The sequence below is a fragment of the Gopherus flavomarginatus genome, chromosome 21 (assembly GCF_025201925.1).
Source record: "Gopherus flavomarginatus isolate rGopFla2 chromosome 21, rGopFla2.mat.asm, whole genome shotgun sequence".
Classification (NCBI taxonomy): domain Eukaryota; kingdom Metazoa; phylum Chordata; order Testudines; family Testudinidae; genus Gopherus; species Gopherus flavomarginatus.
The window spans coordinates 763276-784019 of NC_066637.1; the positions used below are offsets into that span (position 1 = coordinate 763276).

Below are 20744 nucleotides of genomic sequence, written 5' to 3' on the forward strand. Positions count from 1 at the left end.
ATTTGTGACCATAGACTCCAGCTTTGGCTCTATCCAATTAAGAAGAAATCCTGGATCCAACATTATATTTGAAAACTGGTCCCCAGTGATTCTGGCCATAGAATAATCAGACCTAGAGAATCATTCAAAGGAAAATAACACCAAATTCTGAGAGAGGAAGAGAGATGACTGGTGGTTTAGTGAATCAATTAAATAACAAAAAGGTTTCCATGACAGCAGCATAAAAAGAAGGATTTGCAACGAAAAAGAGATGAGCTTTCTGAGCTTCTAGGCCCTCTACGTAAGCCTAGAGAAGAGTCAGTCTGCCAGTATGGAGAGCAGGTGCAGAGAAGAATGTTGGCCCTTCTCCAGCTCAGACAAAGGTGAACAATGTACATTCTGAGATATGAAATCCACAGAAATCCTACTGGAAAAAATGAAAAGCAGGGGGACACATAGATCAGGGCATGAAGGACTTGAGCTGAAAGAATGGAGGAAACTCTCAGAACACACAAAGTGGAGAACGATCTGAGAAGGATTTCAATGTTATTCATGTACTCTATATGATGAGTCCTTGGCATGGTGCTGAGGGTTGCAGCTCCTCAGTGGGAGCTCTTAGAGATACTGTGGTTATTAGCACTGTTGCCAGGACAGGAGAGATCACAGACAGGGAGCACAAGACCGGGATTGTTCCTACTGCCTGTGCAGGGGTAGCTGGCAGGCACTTAGGATATGTCTACTATTCAACGTAAGCTCAGGCTCAAGCCTAACTGTCCTTCCATCTACATACTAACCAGGGCTTGGACCCAGCGGCAGCTCCAGGCACCAGCGCTCCAAACGCGTGCCTGGGGTGGCAAGCCGCGGGGATGCCCTGCCGGTCCCTGCGAGGGCGGCAGTCAGTCAGCGTTCGGCGGCTTGCTTGTGAGAGGTCCGCTGGTCCCACGGATTCGGAGGCAATTCGGCATGGGTACGCCGAAGCCACAGGACTGGCGGACCTCCCGCAGGCAAGCTGCCGAATCCGCGGGACCGGGGACCTCCTGCCGAAGGCAGCCTGCCTGCCATGCTTGGGGTGGCAAAAAAGCTAGAGCCGCCTCTGCTTGGACTCAGGGCCTTAGGATCCCAAAAGGGTAGAGGGTCCGATCTTGAGTCAAGCCGGAACCCAGGGTTCGAGACCTATTGGTTGGCAGTGTAAACACAGTCCCACTGGACTCGTGCTCTGGAAGTCCACTGAAAGTATTCCACAATCCCACAGGTGCCTTTATTTGTCCTCTGGGTTGTCAAGTTTTCCCACACTGCACTTGTAAACAAAGGGTTAGAGTGGCCACATTTTGGAAGGGCACGGTCTGGGATATGGATGGTTAGACTCAGGCCTGTATAATGCTGGAGCTCCAGGTTGACTCAGGGTTCAACAATTCCTAACCTGGGGTTACAAATGAATGTAGATGTGATGCTCAAGCCCTAGGTTAACAAACCTGAGGTCTGCAAACTCGATTTCTACTAACCTGGGCTTACACGGCAGTGTAGACATACCCTTAGAGTTAGGCTTGTAGATCTACTATGCTTGGCAGTTGTGCTGACTATTGCTCACTCTGGGTTTATTACTGAAGCATTTCCTGTGGTGTGACCACATGGGCCTCTGTGTGTGCCCTGCTCCTGCCTGGCACAACATGACAGTGCCAGAAACTACTTTCCCCTTGTTCTCACTTCCATTGAGAGAACAGAACCTGGCGACAGCAAGAGAAAAAGAATGAATGAAATTCCTCTGTAGAAAAAAAACTGGAAAAAGAAGAGGTTCACACTAGACACAATGACAGAGCTGCCGATGTCTGATCATTGTCGTTCTGAGAAAAAAATCCCACCTTGCCACCAGGTGCTAGGAGGAACAGCTCCCTGAAAACTGTAATCTTAGCAATGGATTCAGCAGCAAATGTAAAAGATCTGACAGCCACTAAGAGCCTGGAACTTATGGCAGATGAAAACAAAGTTAGCTCAGACAGTGGTTACACTCGGCATCTAAAAGTCCCAGCTCATCAGACAGCTTTGCAGGCTGTTGCTGCAAAAGTCAACGAGAATGAGCTTCCTCTCCATAGACTAAGACCTCATATGGTGCAAACTGGGGTCTACAATGAGATGTACAGTAGCACTATTGACAAATCCAAAGGTGCAGAAGAGAACAGTCTGTTTGGTCACTTTTGTCAAGATATTCTGAATGGCTAATTGGCTCCTCAGGTCAGTCCTGAGCTAAAGGATGGGGAAATCAAGTCAAAGACAAAGAGAATGAAATCAAAATGAAGGAAAAGGGCCAGTTCAGAGCCAAAAAACAAAAAGGACGAGCCTAACATCAAAGGAAATAACAAAAAGAAAATGAAGATTCAGAAAAGCAGTAACAATATATTACAAGAGAGTCTTTTGAACAATGTAGAATAATTCTCTGAGCAGGCTCAGAGTTTCAGGTAGTCTCTCTGTCCGCCACTAAAGTTTATGGCTAAGGATCATTGGGCTCTTCAGTAATAAATGTTCATGAAGCTAAGGCAGGTGAGCTGTGCAAGTGTAGGTCTCGCTACACTTGGTATCAGTACTGACTCTCGGATTCACTTGATGTTATTACCTCTGGCATAACTGCATGGGCCTTGCCTCTTGCTCCTGCCTGCACCACAGCATGGCATCTCCAACCTACCCCCTAATATCTCCTGTGCAAGGCAGGCTCCATTCACACTGATCCCCTTCATTTGTGAAGAACCCCAGATTCTGTTTTGGTAAAATGCACAGTTAGCAGCTCTCATCACAATGGGAACATGATGATGGTGCTTACAAGGGAGGGACAATGTATTTTTGGACCCGTCTGCCAGGCCTGCCAAACTCTGTTACTGTTTGGTTAGTGTGGAAAGGAAACACTTCCCTTGGAAGCTGAGCTATTTACTTGTTGGTTAAAGAGAAACAAAAGGACAGATGCTTTTATTTTTTGGCACTGATTTTCAGAGGGGTTTAGTTGCTACACAACATGTTATTGTGCTTTTGTACAGTATTAAACCAATAAATAACCATTTTTTTAAAAATACCGGTAATATTCACCACAGGCCCTGCCACATCAGCTTTTTATCACGCTATGAGGGATGATTCTCAGAGAATAAAAAAACCCAACATCCAGATACAAACATGCTGAATTTCCAATCTCTCTCTGGGGACCAGTTGATGGTAAATTACCACTAACAGAACATGGTAGGTAATCAATGACCAATTGCTGATTAGTTTATCCCAGAAATAGAGTTATTCCAAACCCCCACTGTGGCCTCAGGCCTTGACAGGCATCCATCTCCTATTCTAGAAAGTTCCAGATTTCCCTAGCAACGTTTGTGATGTACTGTACAGCATTAGGGCTGAACTGTAGTAAGTGGTTGATTACATTTGTATTATGCACGTAAGCCGTACACTGATCTGTAGCTGGATTGCCACTATCAGCTGTTCTCAGGAGGGATCTGGCAGGGTTAAGAAGTGTGACTGAATGGAATGTGACAGTTCCCCAAAGTAGCCATCTATTTAATGTTGACTGACCACTCGCACAGTCTGTGATCATAAAGCTCCTCCTTTTCTGAAGGATGAATGCTGTTGTATTATACTGAATTCCTTTGTACCCGACAGGTGCGTTTCTAAGGCTTTAGGAAAGTAATCCATTACCTGTTCCCTTAACAGCTTTGTCTTGGAGTCATCAGATGGTCATTTCACTGAAAGCTAGGTAAACTACTCTGCTCCTTGCCCCAGATGTGTTCCCTTCTGCCCACTCACAGTTCCATATCAAGAGATTTCAGAGTCTAGATGCACTCTAGTGGTTTTAGATCACAGAAACAATGGACATGCAATAATTGACATACAATTCAGAGAGTTCTGAACAATTATAACACAGCTGATTTTTTCTTGAACTGCTGCATTTATCCCAATAATGAGCCCATAAGAAAATTTTCTAAGTCTAGGCTTCAGATACTACTAAAGGACAATTTCTCTTTACACTTGACCTAGTTTGATCACGTCTATTCATTATAATGGTCAAGGCTGAATATTTTTCATCCAACAGTACGTTTTTTCACATAAACAGGAGTTTGTGTGCTGGCATTTCCAATCTGTGGTGCAAGTGATTGTATCCGTATAAGGCAGTGATTCCCAAACTTGTTCTGCTGCTTGTGCAGGGAAAGCCCCTGGTGAGTTGCACCAGTTTGTGTACCTGCCGTGTCCGCAGGTCCGGCTGATCGCGGCTCCCAGTGGCCACGGTTCGCTGCTCCAGGCCAATGGGAGCTGCTGGAAGTGGCAGCCAGTATGTCCCTCGGTCTGCACCGCTTCCAGCAGCTCCCATTGGCCTGGAGCAGCGAACCGTGGCCACTGGGAGCCACGATCAGCCGGACCTGCGGACACGGCAGGTACACAAACCGGCCCGGCCCGCCAGGGGCTTTCCCTGCACAAGCGGCGGAACAAGTTTGGGAACCACTGGTATAAGGTATGGAACCAAGTTAAGTACTGAACCTAATAAAGAACTCCTGGCCGGATATTTAGCTAATGGCAACATTAAAACCAATTGCAGATTTAAGTGTCAGGTTCAATGTGCAGTATGCACAACTTTTCTAAATAAACTAGGCAACACTGGGAAGGCATCACATTGGAGATACTTTGTTTTATAGTGAAACAAAACCTTTCTGTTCTGATGCTTTGTAAGTGAGGAAAGAAGCCTTGTCAGGGTAATGAGGTGCTTAATAAAAAGATCACTCAGACACGAAAATGACCTCAAATGCTCTTATTTCTAAGAGGAGATATTTAAAAACCTTGTCAAAGTTTAAACAAGAAGGTTCCTGGAGCCCTTATTAACTAAGGAATTAAAGATGGGTGAGTAAATGTTAATGAATAAAAACTGGAAGCTTACCTCAGGGTAAGACCACTCTGGTGAGTAATCTGTCACCATGAATAAGTGCCCGCTCTGCTGCAACATCCCCAAGGTGCCTTGTGCTGCGGCTGCTGAGACCACCTCAGCAACATGCATGTATGCCATGGTACTGGTTCCATTCTCGGCACTGCTGAGCTGCATGCTAGCTTGCTGAGGGCTGCAGCAAGGAATGCACATTTCAGCCTGGTTGTAGGTTGCTCTGTTGCCATCTTCAGGCTGAGATAGCCCAGCACTGTCACTGGACACCAGCTGGTGCCCATAGATGGCATTACTCCCACCTTCTACTGATATGAAATCATTAATAAGATCTGAAAACTGGTTGCTGAAGGAGATGTCAAAATGGTCCAAATTAAGCTCCATGTTGGAGGAGTTGTTTAAGCTGGGATGGGCCACTGGGTAGAGTCCTTGTACCATATTTCCTTGGAGAATAGGGAGATTATTCCCATTCCTGATACCACCATTGGCCTCGGGCTGCATGTAGTGCTCTGAGTTACAGGCTTGAAGATCCCCTGATTTAAGAAGATTTTCATTCCCTTCTGCCTGCTGGGAGGTCTCCATGGGAACTTCAGCTTCTGCAGTCATAGCCTGGAAGTTTGCTTGGAACTGCATGAGCTGGAGAGAAGAGGTGGACTCTATTCTAGTTTCCACTGTGCCATTGCAATTAGAGGTTGTTTGGGAGGATTCTGTTTTCACATTGGGGATTCCTAAAGTGTTCACAAAAGAGCCATTTGTGTCATTCAAGTTGTTATGGGTGTTTTGTTCAAGAGGGAGAGGTTTGCTGGCATCCTGCAGAAAGAAGCTAGGGGAAGGGGTCTGGTGAACATGAGGACTCTGGACTGTCTGGTTGAAACTGGAAGAATAGTCCTTGTTGGAGTCAATGGCACTGAAGTCCATTTGCTCCAAGGTGGTACTTGGGCTCAGCCCGCCTCCAGATGGAAGCAGACCTGACCCTGTAGTAAGGCTGAGAGAATTAGATGCAGAAGTGGAGGAAAACGCTTCTTTGGACATCTGTTGTTCAAAAGAAGTGTCCTCAGTTTTAATCTCTTTAGTTAGGGCTGCACTGAAACTGAACCCACGTTCTGTCGTGGGTGACTGTCTTATGTTGGTACTAATGCTGTCTCCTTTTAGGCCTCCTCCACCATAAGTCTGTCCCTGCTTGGGATTATTAAGAAAACAGTCTGGGTCAAAATTCATGGTGGTTTCTGGAATTTTTCTGCTACCATCCAGAGTTGTAGAGAGCACAAGCTCGTCAGAGACATTGGTGGTCAACATAGACAAGCTCTCTGAACTGCCTGGTGTAGGAAAAGCAAACTTGTGGCCATCTGAGCTCACAGCTAGTACCAGTCCTTGTGCAGCAGCATCTGAGGATAGGAGGTGTTGATTTGGGCCAGTGGTGGGTGACATGGTATACACGGCTTCACTGGTGACTTCTGACATAAATACTGTGGCACTTTGCGATAAACTTCCCATCACCGAGGCAACAGCCATGCTGGAGACACCAGTGACTACTGGGCTATCAGCCATATCAGGGTCACTATTTAATCCACTGCTGATGGACACAGGAGAATTCTGGGTAGTGTCAGGAACTTCCACCTGATTGGTGGAAGAGACCTCAGTACTGTTTTGATGGAGCAACACAGGTTTTGCCACTTTGCCATTCCTCTTCTCTCGGCTGGAGGTCTTTCCATGACTGTGCTCATTCTTGCCTTCAGAGACATCATTATTTTGTACCTCTGAGTGAGTGCTGTACCCACCTGTCCTTGGTTCGACCTTTGGTGAAATGATGCGATGTTTGGCACTGTTACACTTGTGATGCACACTGCTACCTGCTCCTGTTCCAAAACACAAACAATGTGTGTAATTAACAAACTAATCAATGAAGATAACATTAATTGTGCTATTTTCATTTATGGCATGGGATAACTGTACTTGAGAGAGAGAGAGAGAGAGAGAGAATGGGAGTGTGTGAGAGACAGATTTTAAATAACGTTAATTTCTTGCCAATGTCAGATTGACAGCTCTGAAAACTGAACTTCCTTTTACATCCATGAAGAGATACACTATGTGCAATGACAGCAAGCCACACCACCTTCCCCTTCCTTCAAAAAACACACAGCACACACTGCCAGCTTTACCCCGACCTGATCAGACCCCCTCTAGAAATGAGTGTGTTCAGGCTCTGTGCCCACTCTTGGGGTTGTTCAGTATTTTCTCAAGTCTCAGTGTTGAGACAGGCCCCTATTACTGCCAGCTGTGGTGTGGATGGTGAGATGTGGGCCACATTCCATTAGGAACTAGGAAAAGACTCCCAAACCTCCCTCCAATACAAGCAACACATACTCATTTCACACAGGCCATCTGTCAGATGGCTTGGTATCTACTCATGTGGATTGAGTGCCAAATGATGATATAGAGCTGAAAGACTCCATATCCGACTTCCGTTCCCTACATCATCCAGCCATCTATGTTATTTTTCTTATTATCTTGTCCAAATACAGTTGTTGGCCAAATTATTAAGAGAAAGTAAATTAGAACAGAGAAAGCTTTCCCCTCCCAAAAGTACTATAATATGTAGCACTTCATATCTGTTGCATTCAGTTCACAGGCTGACAGCTAAAACATTTTGGAGCTTGAGAGGCTTTGTACACTGGTGATTAGTACCAGACAGGATGAAAAACCAGTGAGGAAAGGTCACCAGAAAAAAATTCTGGATAGGAGGTTATCCCAGTCATGCCATTATTTGCCTGCCATGGGATGAGTATCACTTGCTTCCAGAAGCTGCAAAATTAAGCTGGCTGGAGTAAATGATTCTCTCGGCGACTGTCTTTTCACCACAAAATCTGGCACTGGGACTGCTTTTTCTGAGAAGAAAGGCCCATGATTCTTTGATATTTCTTCCTCTAATTGATTCAGTTTTCCCAGAATGAGATAAGAACCTTAATTATTGTACAGTATAATGACCTAATGGGTAAAGAGACCTTCTCCTCATAGCTAATGGCTACAATTACAACTTCCTTCTTCTGGGTATCATAAAGTGGCTGCGTAGCTGCTACAATTTGCTAAATCTTTTTGTTCCTTGCCCTTGAAGGGGAACTTCTCTATTATATGTACAAGATCTGAATCAGGTCACCTAAAATAGTTCAGAACAGATCTTTTGAAACTAAATGCAATAGTAAATCTCTCCCTTCTCTTAGGAACAGAGCTGAACAAGAACTAGAGAGAGGCTTCCAAGTTGCTATCTTTGAGTGGGACTGTAATAAGTTGGAGATGCAAGCTGCTGTAAAGCAAAGTGATACTGGTACATTACAAAGCAAACAGCAGACTTAGCATAAGACAAAACATCAAAGGGAAGAATAAAATAATTCATGTTCAGATCTGCAAGCCTTGATCAAGTGCTGATCCTTAGGGGTTGAATTATATTCCAAACCTAGGTATTTCAGAGGTCATCAGTCTTACTTAAATCTTGATTGTATAAGAAGACTGGAGAAAAAAACCTGAAACACAGCTGGTATTTTTCTTTGACAAATTTTTCTAAGGACTAATTAATTTATTGTACATTTTATTTGACCAAAGTAGCAAAAAGGGGTAGGGATGAAGCAGATGAGTTGGAAAAGTGAATCACTCAGATTCTCACTTCTTATTATAAAGCGCTAACACTAGAGAGGATGTACCTTTCCTAGCTGTTTCAGGCAATCTCAGCCAAGCAGAACTCTTCTCAACAGGAAGGAAATTTCATTCACTATTTCCATCAACACTAAAAAAACCAGATGACTATTTTCAGTCTTTGTTATCTTGTAATTAACCACCTGAAATGCCCTATGGGCACACAGTGCAGTGTAAGGCTTGTGGTGCCCAGAAAGTGTCAGTAACACAATTGGAGCAAGCTGCAGGACACAACATGCTTTCTAGAGGAAGCCGCCAGTAGAGGGAACTGATGAATTCTGAGAGCTCGCATGTTACAGTCTCCATATTTTTCAAAACCCCATGTTGCATCTTTAATATGTTTGAGGCTTCATCAGTTACTCCTGGATTAACCGTATCTCAAAATTTGTGGCAAAATATTTTTAATGGTTAGGTAACAACAGAAAATACGCTGAGCTTAGATTAAAGCTGCAATCTGAGAGATCGTGAAGATAAAAAGGAAATGGAAAGAAGTTCGGCATTTCATAGCAGATAACATCTTATTTATGGATTTGCCCAGAGACTTTTACTCAGCTGCCCGGTGGGGTTTTTATTTCATCAAATAAGGGTCATTTTACTTTGTTAAAAGGTTAATTCTCACGCGGCAAATATTTAGTAACATAGTAGGTCTCCCAAATCCACATTCAGAAGCATGGAAAATCCTTTCCAGGAAACACCTAGAATGAGATCAGCAGTCACCTTGAAGAGTGTAATCAGCTGCCAAATAGGGTCGCCCTGTTGAACTACAGAAAAATATGTGAAGATCCCATTTAGCCTTCTCTGTGTTGTCTTATTTGAAGACATCAGCAGTGGTTTCTTAGCGGTGGCTCACAAGTTCCATTCATAGGAAATCAGAAATTGAAGTGGATCTCTGGATGCAGATGAGCTTCTTGGTATGCATTTGAGTTTTGATTTGGAAGGGGACTTAGCCCTGTTGTCTGCTCTCTATTGTAATCAGCTACTCACCCAAGTTGCCGGTGCAGAGACAATTGTGCGTCCGAGGCTGTGGTTTGGTCTGATGACTATCAAGGATCTGCTGTACAAGCTGCTCCACAGAGAACCCTGAACTGCTGTTCCCATTGCTGCATGTCCACTTAATGCCATGAACTGTGGAGAGAACAGCAGAAAACATCCATCGGAGGCTACTCAGAACACAGCAGCAAATCATGAAGAGCTATCCTCAAAAACACGTGTGAGCTATTCTTCTGCTTCACAGTGCTGTCAGAACAGCAGCATATTAGTAAAGAACAATATTAATTAATAATACTTTACTATTTTCTACTCCCTTCAATTCAAGGTTCTAGAAGTGCTTTAACATGCAACCAGCCTGTGAGGTAGGTATAATTACTCCCATTTTTAAAAAGTGAGCCCCAGTGGTTAAGTGACTTACCCAAGGTAATACAGAAAGTTAGTGGCAGAGCCAGGCATATAACCAAGGGACCTTGACTTAAAGCCCCCTTCTCTAATGCCTCACCACCTCTCAGATATCTCTATAGGAGCCTCTTGTGTTCCAGAGTTGCTAGTGTGGTATCTGCCTAGCTCTCTTTTTAACTACTCACAGAGAGGGAGGGAGGGAGGGAGGGAGGGAGGGAGGGAGAGAGAGAGAGAGAGAGAGAGAGAAAAAATGAATGTACGGTACAACTGCTTCCGCTCCAGAAGAACTGGCGAAGATAATTGCCTAGTAAGATATTTATTTAAATACCTTAAAAAACCCAATACCAGTGTACTACCCAACAACAACAACAACAACTATGTAACAAAGACCTGGTCCAGGGAATGAAGTTGCAAATTTTACCCACCTTCTCTGCATTCATCTGTCTGCAAACTCCATGGCATTTGTACGGATGGTTTCTTCCTAATGCCATGAGCAAGTTTTCAATAATAAACCAGTGAACACACACCAAAGAGAAAAAAGATTTTAGCAGGAAATGGATTTCAGTTTCCTGTTGGCAGGGGGTCATTAAACAAGGTGAGTGATAAAAAAAATAGTGGTGAAAACTCTCCTGACAGTGTATTTAACATTTATTAGAAACTAGTAAGCTGCAAAGATGGGGGATGACAGCAGCTGTGTTTGATTTGAGTAACTGCGCAGGTTTTAGAGCAGCATTCTGCTATCATTTGACTGCATAATGTGAAAGTGGAGTTAAATAGTTTTATATAAAATCACCATCCAACAATTTACTAATGCAATAGGAAATTTTAAGCCATTTGTAGAAAAGTTGAGGGCAGCTTTTCGATGAGCTTCCCTTGGCTAGTGTGCTAGTCAGGCCAATGGGAGGGCTGAATTGTTGACATAGAAGCTAACTCTTAGAATTATGGCTTCATTCCGGAATTTTTCAGGTGCAGAATCTCATATAAAATAGCTTTTTTCAACCTAACAAAATGAGAAGCTACTTTCAGTGAAATATGCTAGAGAAAGCTATTTTACAAAAGTTATTTTCATTTTATCTCCTCTAGTACTTCTCTATGCCTTCTTCTGCTATATATTTTTTGTTTAATGTCCCTTGTGTGCTCTAGAATGTGTTTTTAGATTCTCAGAAGCCCTGTATGTTGGCAAGATCATTTGCAAGGTGAATCACAGTCTTTCCCCCTTAACTTTGTCCATTCAGCTTCTGCAATTTTTGGTTCAAGCACTGCGTCTTGTCCTTAAAGGTGCCGAGCACTCTGGGACACTCCACCAAAGAAGGTTCCTTGCAGATTCAAGCCCTCATAGCCTTAACCTGGAATCACTGAATTAATAGAATCATATAAATGTCAGGCAGAAGGGACCTTAAGAGGTCATCCCTAGCCCACCCCCCTACACTAAGACAGGACCAAGTACACCAAGACCATCCCTGACACTGTTTGTCTAAGTTGCTCTTAAAAACCTCCAATGACAGAGATTCCACAACCTCCTTTGGTAACCTGTTAGATAACTATACTTCTAGTTATAAAGCTTTCCTAATACCTAACCCAAATCTCCCTTGTTACAGATTAATCCCATTACTTACTGTCCTACCTTCAGTGGACATGGAGAAATCACCGTTACTAACCTTTTTTGTATCTGCTGTTCTTCCAGATGTGTTGCACATGCCCATTCCACTCTTGGTATCTGTGCACCCAGAGCACAGCCGACAGAAATTCTTCAAGCTCCCTCTGCTGGTGCATGCCACTGTGTGCAGGTACAAAGAGGGGAGCCACCCCTAGCCCCTGTGTTCCTTCTTACCATAACTCTGATGGAGAGAGATAAGGCAGTGGGTCCTGGAACGCACATGTGCAACACATCTCGAAGAACAACAATTACGGAACAGGTTAGTAACTGATTTTCTTCTTCCATTGATTGTCATGTTCATTCCACTCATGGTGACTCTTAAGCTGTAAAAAGGATGTGGGATCAGAGTCTATTTCAATAAAGATCGAAGAACAACTTGTCCCACTCTAGCATCATCTCTGGAGTCCTGAGCCACAGCATAGTGGGAGGCAAACGTGGACTGAGGACCAGGCTGCTGCTTTACACATATCTGCAGCTGAAGCTTGTCCCAGAAAGGCCACCGATTGGATTGTGACCTCATCGAATGAGCTGTAACTCAGAGTGACATTAGCCAAATCATAGAACATGCATATACAGGAGGCGATCCAGGAAGAAATTCTACGAGTGGAGACTGATTGACCTCTTACTCTATCAGCCACTGCTATGAACAGCTGGAAAGATTCACAAAAGTGTCTGGTTCTAGCTGGATAAAATGCCAAGGCTCTTTCTCCATGCTTATGTGTCATTTTGGGCAGAGAACAGACAAATAAGTAGGCTGGTTGATGTGGAAAGAGAAAACCACCTTTGGGAGGAACTTTGGATGAGGGTGCAGGCAAACCTTGTCCTTAAGATCATATATGGAGGTCCCAACATTAATCCTCCCAGCTCCCCAACTCTTCTGTGCAAGGTAATGACCACAGAAAAGCCAACTTCACTGACAGAAACAGCTGAGAACTGGTAGCCAACAGTTCAAACGACAATACTAGGTTTAGATTCCACAGGGGAACTGGGCTCTTGCACTTGAGAGTACAATTTGACTAAGATCTTTAAAAACCCTATGGACATGATGTCATTGGACAGAACAGAGTGACTGTCCACCTGAGGATGGAACACTGACATAGCAGACAGATGTACCGTGATGAAACTAAATGCCATACCTCAGTGTTTCAGCCATGCTTCTAGCTGCTTCGTGGGCTGCATCCAGCCCTGCCTGCAGTGATGTTCTCGTGACTAGTCTGCCCTTATTGACGAAGAAAGGAAACTCCTGTCTAGTATTCTCTGGAAACAGCTCTCTGAACTTTTCCACAGAGCCCCATAAATTAAAATCATACTGCCCCAGCAGAGCCTGTTGGTTAGTGACATGCAGCTGCAAAGCCCTGTCGAATACATCTTTCTGCCAGATAAGTCCATCTTTTTAGCGTCCTTTGATCTGGGGTTCACAGGCTGGAACCCTAAACACTGTTTCTCATTAACTGATGTCACAACTAATGAGGCTGGTGGTGGATGACTATCGAGGTACTCAAAACCTTGGGAGAGCACATAGTGCAGTGATACTCGGATCTCAGCGGTTCAGGAGCCAAATTAGTGATCAACATTATCCAAAAGAGCCACAGTTTCATTTTATGTATGTACACACACACACACTCTGCAGGCTTCTCCTTGGATAGTATTGAGAGACTGCCCGTCCAGGAAGCAGGAAAATGCAGTACCCAAAGTGGAATCACTGGCAGTGGTGCCAAGAGACTGGACTCTTGGAAGGACAGAGATCCCAGCACTGAGAGGCAAAATAGGCTTCTTGCCACCACAATACCTCTGGGGTAACTAGCACCAAGATAGTCTCTTGTGGTGCCAAAGAAGTTGATGGTGCCCCTTGCAGCACTGAAGTTGACTGCCAGTTTAGGCATAAATTTGAAGGACGAGTGCTTAGTTTCAGGTGCACTCGCTGGACTCCTCTATCCTCTTACAAGACTTGGGGGAAGATATCTTCCCCTGGCAGGTGCCTATCTGGAAGCCCCTTACTTCTTCCTCAGTAAAGATGAGGGAGAATGGTGCCAGGATTCTGCTAACCCTGAAGTTGCACTTCTCATGGAAGCCGCAACACTCAGCACAAAGTCAGACCAGAATGGCTCCAACCGTGGCCTGAGCACTGCCTCCATCAGCTGGAATTTCAGCCTACCCTCCCTATTCTTCTTTGTCCTAGGCGTGAACTCCCTGCGAATCGGACACCTGTCATTCACATGTGGCTCTCCCAAGCAGTTCCGGCAGCTATTGTGTGGGTCACTCACGAACATAGGTCTGGAGAAAGTTGCACAATGCTTGAAAGTTGGTGACCAGGGCATACCTTGGTACTGTGAACAGAAATACCCCAAATGGGGAAATGACAAGTCCAGAAAAAAAAATTTTTAAACAGAAAAAATGATGACTCTAACCTTCCATAACTGTTGTTCTTCAAGATGTGCTGCTCATGTCCATTCCAAGCTAAGTGTGCGAGTTGCCGGAGATTTTCCCCCTTAGTGCTGTCCATTGGACCAGCCCTAGTGCCCCCTGGATCCCTGTGCACATGCGCCGGTATAGGGGTTGCTGCCAGCTCCACACCTTTCAGTTCCTTCTTGCCAGTAACTCCAACAGAGAGATAGCGCGGGGTGTGTGTGTGTGTGTGTGTGTGTGTGTGTGTGTGTGTGTGTGTGTGTGTGTGTGTGTGTGTGATGGAATGGACACAAGCAATAAATCTCAAAGAACAACAGTCACAGAAGGTTATTAACCAATTTTTTCTTTGAGTGCTTTCTCATGTTCACTCAATGCAGGTGACTCTCAAGCAGTGTCCCCGGAGGTGGGCTTGGATTTCATGGACGTGTTGATTGCAACACGGCTCTCCCAAAACTGGCATTGAAACTGTTGGGTGATGATGTAGTGGGACATGAAGGTATGAACCGATGACCATGTTTCAGCTCTGCAGAAATCTTGGATTGGTATCTGCATGAGGAATGCTGCTGACGAAGCCTGGGCTCTCGTGGAATGAGCAGTCACAATCACCACAGGCGGAACTTTGGCCTGTTTGTAGCAAGCTTAGATGCAGGCACTTATCCAGGACAAGCTTCTTTGGGATGACACTGTTAGACTTTTCATCCTTTCCGCTACTGCAACAAAAAGTTGTGCAGACTTGCAGAAGGGCTTGGTCCTCTTGATACAGAAGGCCAGGGCCCGCCTAACCTCTAATGTACGGAACTGATGTTCCTCATCAGTGCTGTGTGATGCTTTGGAAAGAAGACAGGCAGAAAAATTTCCTGATTGTTATGGAATTGCTACACTATCTTTGGTAGGAAAGCTGGGTGGGGGTGCAGCTGGACCTTATCCTTGAAGAACACCATATAAGGGGTTTCCGATGTCAGGCGTTTGCTGCTATATGACCTAACAGCTTGAAGCACACCTGGGCAGTTGTAAGTGGGTGAGCTATGACCTGGGCAATTAGATCAGACAAAGTTATGAACTTGGCCTCAGGAAGGTAGGACTTGGCAGAGTCAAGCACTACCCCAATAAGCTCTGTTCTCTGTACCAGGACCAATGCTGATTTCTGTTTGTTTATTAACAGATCCAGCACCCAAAAGGTGGCCCGAACTACACTGAACCTGAGCCTGTGAGTGGCCTTTGATCAGTCAATTGTTGAGGTACAGGTAAACTTGTATGCCTCGATGTCTGAGATTTTTTCTACATTATATAAAGTTCCTGCTCTGCAGTTATATTGAGAAATTTATTTTGCAGTGAGTTATTTTCAGTTTCTCCCACAATTCCTTGCAATGGCAGTGAAGTGGATGTATACTACTGCCCACAGAAAGGTCTGCTTTGCAGAACTATGTCAAGGTTGCTCCCTGCTGCTAAATCCGGTGATAAGCAAGGTATTACAGGGCGCAAGTCTGATACCTGAATCATGTCTCATGATTTATATATAGATAATGATTTGTCTGAAGCCTGAATCAAGCAAGTTGTGAGCTGCAAGCTAAGGAACACAGACAGCTTTATAGCTGGATACATATGGTAGCCTACTATTTCAGGTTCTTCCATGATACTAAACTCACAACATGGATCTATTGCAGGAAGCAGGCAGGAGCTGAAGCTTTTGATCTTGAACATATCTGTAGCATTCCCAAGTGAGATCTCCAAACATTGAGCTTTCCTGGGGAACATCCACATTTCATAGTCTGACATCATCATATCAACAGGGCCGGCACTTTCATTTAGGCGGCCTAGGCAATCGCCTAGGGCGCCAGGATTATTGGTGGGCGGCATTTTGCCAGAGGGGGGCGGCAGGCGGCTCCAGTGGAGCTGCCGCAGTGGTGCCTGCAGAGGGTCCGTTGGTCCCCGGCTCCTGTGGAGCTGCCGCAGTCGTGTCTGCGGATGGTCGGCTGCTCCCGCGGCTCCGGTGGACCTCCCGCAGGCACCACTGCAGCAGCTCCACCGGAGCTGCGGGACCAGGGTGCGGGGCGGCCAAATTGCCGTGCGCCTAGGGCGCTAAAACCCCTAGCGCCGGTCCTGCATATCAAGAGGCTACATGCTTCTCTGCGATTGCACTTCTCAGTGATCTCATTGGCTGTATTTTCTGATCTTTAGTTCTTGGAGGGGCCAATGAGGCTTCAGGCTTCTGCCAACAGGTGGCATTTAGTGGAAAAGTTCCATCTCTAGCTTTGCACTTGCTGATTGAGCAAGGTTCCAGCTCCAGACTCTAGCAGTGTGCTGTGACTCTTCTGGTGCTTATACTCCCTCTTCTGTTATGAAGGTTATAAAATGAAAAGCCAGTGAAGGGTGACAGATTGAAAGCAGAGAATTTCTGGATGCCTAATTTAAATTACCTACTGTCTTGGCACATCCAATATGCAGATAGTCTCCCTCCCCCTTTAAAGAAAAAACTCCTATTAGATGGTGAGCTGTTAGTACTGAATATCAAATACTATCAAGATGGCTTTTAACATGTCACGCTCGGCTTCCTGACACATAATGAATCAGTGGGAAAGGAGATTTCTATAGGGAAAAAAGTGCATTGCGAAAGAAAGGTTAATAAAAAACAACACATGTCCCTCCCCTTTCTTAAAGGCTTAAAAAGTTAAACCATTTAAAAAGCATATTTGATTAAATTTAAGGTCAGAATGTGGAAATCAAAAAGGAAGCAGCTAAATGCTGCAAAGTATTTTAATTCTAATTTCTATGCAGATTCCTTCTGCACTTATTTATACTTTAAATAAATCCTGCAAACAACTCTAATATTCTTCCCTTCCCCTCCAAAAAGGGCTGTTGTGAAATGTGTCCTTTCTGTGGTGAGTGTCCTGTTCCCTGACACAGCCTCTGTACAGCATGTTAGAAACCTGTGGAATTCAAGTGGCTAAAGATGTATAAGGGAGTGGTGTTTTGAGAAACAGAGAACTAGGGCTGGTGGAAAGTTCATCATTAAGCATTGCAAATGGAGATGCTAGCAGAAATGCCTCAGGCCTGTTCTGGAAGAGGGAGGGGTCACTCCTCCAAGCATCTGTCTTTTCTGTTGTGGGGAAGGAGAGAATCAAAATGACCTTCCAGTATTGATTCAATAGCTACCCATTCATTAGCACTGTCAGGACTTTCTTTGATCAGCAGCAGCACAGGGAAGTGAATTATGAAACAAATAACTAGCAAAAAAGAAGGTCAGAAGTCAAAGGAAACTTAAATAGGGACAGAACTTAGCTTCCTAGTTTCACCCTAAATCCTGGCAACTTCCACCTTCCTTTGCTGCTGTTGACTATGCCACCAAGCCACTCCCCATCCCCAGTACACACCTAGGTTTGAGACCATTGCAGTGGCCTTTCATGCCTCTGTCCCCTCCCCACACATCCATGCCGTCCCAAATCTTACGACGTCCTCCCCACAAAGATTGAAAACCCACCTATTTCTTTCTGTCCTGAGAGATAAAACATTAATCCATGCACTGATCATATCCCCTTTGATTACTGCAACCTCTTTCTCTCTGGCCTCTTTGAGCAACCTCTCTCCTTGGGGCCATCCAAAATCCAGCTGCTAAAATTACCTTCACCTTTCATTCTGACTATGTCACCCCCTTTGAATGCACTACTGGTTTCCTCTTGCTCACCACAGGCCCCCACCCTTTCCTGATTCAAATCCCACCTGAGCATTCACTTCTTCTACAATGCTACCAAATACTAACTCCATGTTAAATCTCCCCTCTGCCACAACATCATAAGTTATTTAGATCTGGAACCTCTCTCATTACATAGCTAAACTCTCCTCCTGTCTGTGTTTCTCAGAGTGCATTCTGCCCATCTGTCCTTTAAACTGTAATTGCTTCAGGGAAGGGACTATTTTTATTTTTGCTCTGACAAGTGTTGAGTACGCTGCTGGCACTTATCAAATAGCCACCAGAAAAAGGTTGACAGTTTGTAATAAACAAGGCTAGATCTCTGTTTACTGCAGGTAAGAACGCTCCCAAATCCTCATTCTGGAACATGTTCTGCTGTTTGATAAAACCTGATCTAACACCCTAAATGTCTGGCTTTTAAACTACTTAAATGTGCCTTTCAGGTGCATAACCAGGGATTCCAACTACCAGGAGGATGTCATCAAAGCCAAGTGTTTGCACCCTGTCTTGCTCTGGTTGTGACCTGTTATGGAAGGGACGTTTATTCTTATGATAAGATGATCAGCCCATACCAAGTAAAGAGGAAATCGCTGCAGACTTACAAGCATGATATCTGCAGCACCAGCACATACTGCAACCTTTTTGGACCTGCTTGTTGAAGTACCTGTGTTGCCAGTCAGGCTGCCAGTGCTCCTGATGCATCCCCACACTATCTGCGCTGGTGGCAGAGTGGCATGAAACCTGAGTGCAGCACAGAGAGGATGTGTTTGCTGTCTCACTGGCATGGGGCAACGGAAAGGTGCTCATCACATACCTTTGCACTGCTTCTAATAACCTAGCTCAAAGAGCAGCATGGACCCCTGGGGGATGTGCATTCTTCCCGTCTGTCAAGAAGGGACAAAACCTGATAATTGCTAGCCCAAGAGGGCAAGTTAGGGAACCGAGACTTGTGCAGCTTTACTGAGTGCTATGGCAACTTTTACATTTAACACTGGAAGTTCAAGAACTGCCCAGAGAGCAGCACCTAAGATCATGGCCTTAAATTGTTCTCCTAAGCAATCTACAGGATACTCACCTATAATAAAATGTAACTCTTACTAAGACTTCTTGTTTCTATCAATGTAAATCAGGACAAAGTTGTTATCATTGAGCCAGTCCCTTTCTCAATACTCAGAATTTCATATCTGGTTTGCTAAAGCTCAGTTGGCAGGGACAGAACAAATGTTCTAACACTTAGTTCACAAGAAGCGAACAAAACTTTAACTACTTAGCTAGTATTTCACAATTGACCAAACTTCATATTCTCGGACAGCCAGTCAACTTTCATATCTGCTTCTCAGACATACACAGCACAAGGGCATTTTTCAAGGAATGCCAGGCTGGCATTTAAGACGAGATAAAGTTGGTGTGATATCTCACTGGGGACATTAGAGAGGAAAAGGATTGGTAGTGGCAGCAGCCGGAGGTCCCCTTTAAAATTGCCTGGGCCCCTGGGCAATTGCCCCCCTCCCTGTTGGCAGGCCTGTGGTCACGTGACCTAGCGTGTTTGCCAGCATAGTTTTTAGCAATAAAAAAGTATTATTAATATCTCCAGTCATTTTAATCAGAGAATATTCCTATTGGCTATATACTTTTCTTTAATCAGACCTTTATAGAAAGTTTATAGTTATTGTTTAACTTGTTCGTGTGAGTCTGAATTATCTGTGAATTCAAGGTGGTCACCATAGCCTTAGTGCGGTTAGCCTCTTGTCTCACGGGAGGCATTGCCAAGTAGCTGTAGTCTTTGATACACCAGGCAGAATTGGGCACCTACCAGGAGCACCACAAAATGAGCCCATGCCACAGAAACTTTGGAACCGTCCGAAGTCTGTGAGGTGCCCCTCTCCTGTTCACACATCATACAGGTACTAAGCCAGCACAGAAAGGGGGATTACGCACCTTTTCATTGTGACACAGAGGCCAAGGATCATTTAGGTCTCAACTGGTGTCATGCTACCCTACATATTTTGTAGCTTTCTATAAAAACATTTTTTAAAGTGAAACTTCTTTCCCACCCCTCCCAAGAAAAAAGCCCCCAGCACATCTGAAGGAGGAAGCCAAAGATCTCTCTGAAATCCCCACAGCTGCACTCAAGCACAAGATGGACTAATACCTTTTCAGGTCATTAAACTGTACGTAGTCATCCACCTTTCGCTCTAGTGCAATCACACTGGTGGAATCCACCTCCCACCTGCTCACCATTCTCTCTCCTTATAGTCAGACACGTATTCCCTTTTCTCATAAGCCCATCTCCTGCTCTATCCAAGAACCCCAAATAAACCATCAAGCTTAATCTCATGGCTTCTTCTATTTCCATGTATGGCACCATTACCCTGGCATTTACTGTTGCTAGTAGGATATTCTGTGCATGTGCCAGTGACAACTATGAGGGGCCCTGGTGCTCCCAGCACAGTCATCACTCGTTCATGCTCCCACCATGCCTACATCAAGTAGTGAATGTCAGAAGTGGCTACGCCCCTCCGCTAGCTGCCAGCATCACAGGGTATAATCTCCAACCTCTCTTTGCCCTATGTGTCAGGATCACAGAGGAAAGAGGGAAGTTGGATGCAATGGCTGACTACCATGAGCAGTAGCACTGTACTCCAAGCTGTTGATGCTGAATCTATGGGCTTTCCTCATAGCAGCATGTGTCATTACAGCAGAATGAACATTTTAATATTTTTAAAAGCCTCATTTAGTGACAAACTTAAAATAAAACTGGGGCCCTGGAAAGATTTTGGGGCAGTTCAGGACCAGACCTGATCTTGGTGGCTCATTCCGACCTCCAGTATGGATTATTGCACTGTATCTCTCAGCAAAGACAAATGAGAGCAAAACTAGTCCGAATAAGCCCATCTCTCCCTATCGGGTAGAATGATTTCGCTGGTCTCAGCTCAGTTGCTAGAGTGCTATTTCTCTCATCAGTGACTGCTCCAGCTGGCACAAGAAACTGTCAATTGAGAATAACAAATGTGCTTCTCATCAGCATTGAA

At 44.7% G+C, this 20744-nt stretch overlaps 1 protein-coding gene across 8 annotated transcripts in view; it reads right to left on the minus strand.

The window, feature by feature from the left end:
- The window catches only part of CAMTA1 (calmodulin binding transcription activator 1), an 863171-nt gene that overhangs the window by 111702 nt on the left and 730725 nt on the right, over window positions 1-20744 (minus strand). For all 8 annotated transcript variants that reach the window (XM_050931581.1, XM_050931584.1, XM_050931583.1 and 5 more), the window contains 2 exons: window positions 9554-9694; window positions 4886-6738 (listed from right to left, as the gene is read on the minus strand). In XM_050931581.1, coding sequence (XP_050787538.1) covers window positions 4886-6738; window positions 9554-9694 — 1994 coding nt within the window. The remainder of the gene's footprint in view (window positions 1-4885; window positions 6739-9553; window positions 9695-20744) is intronic.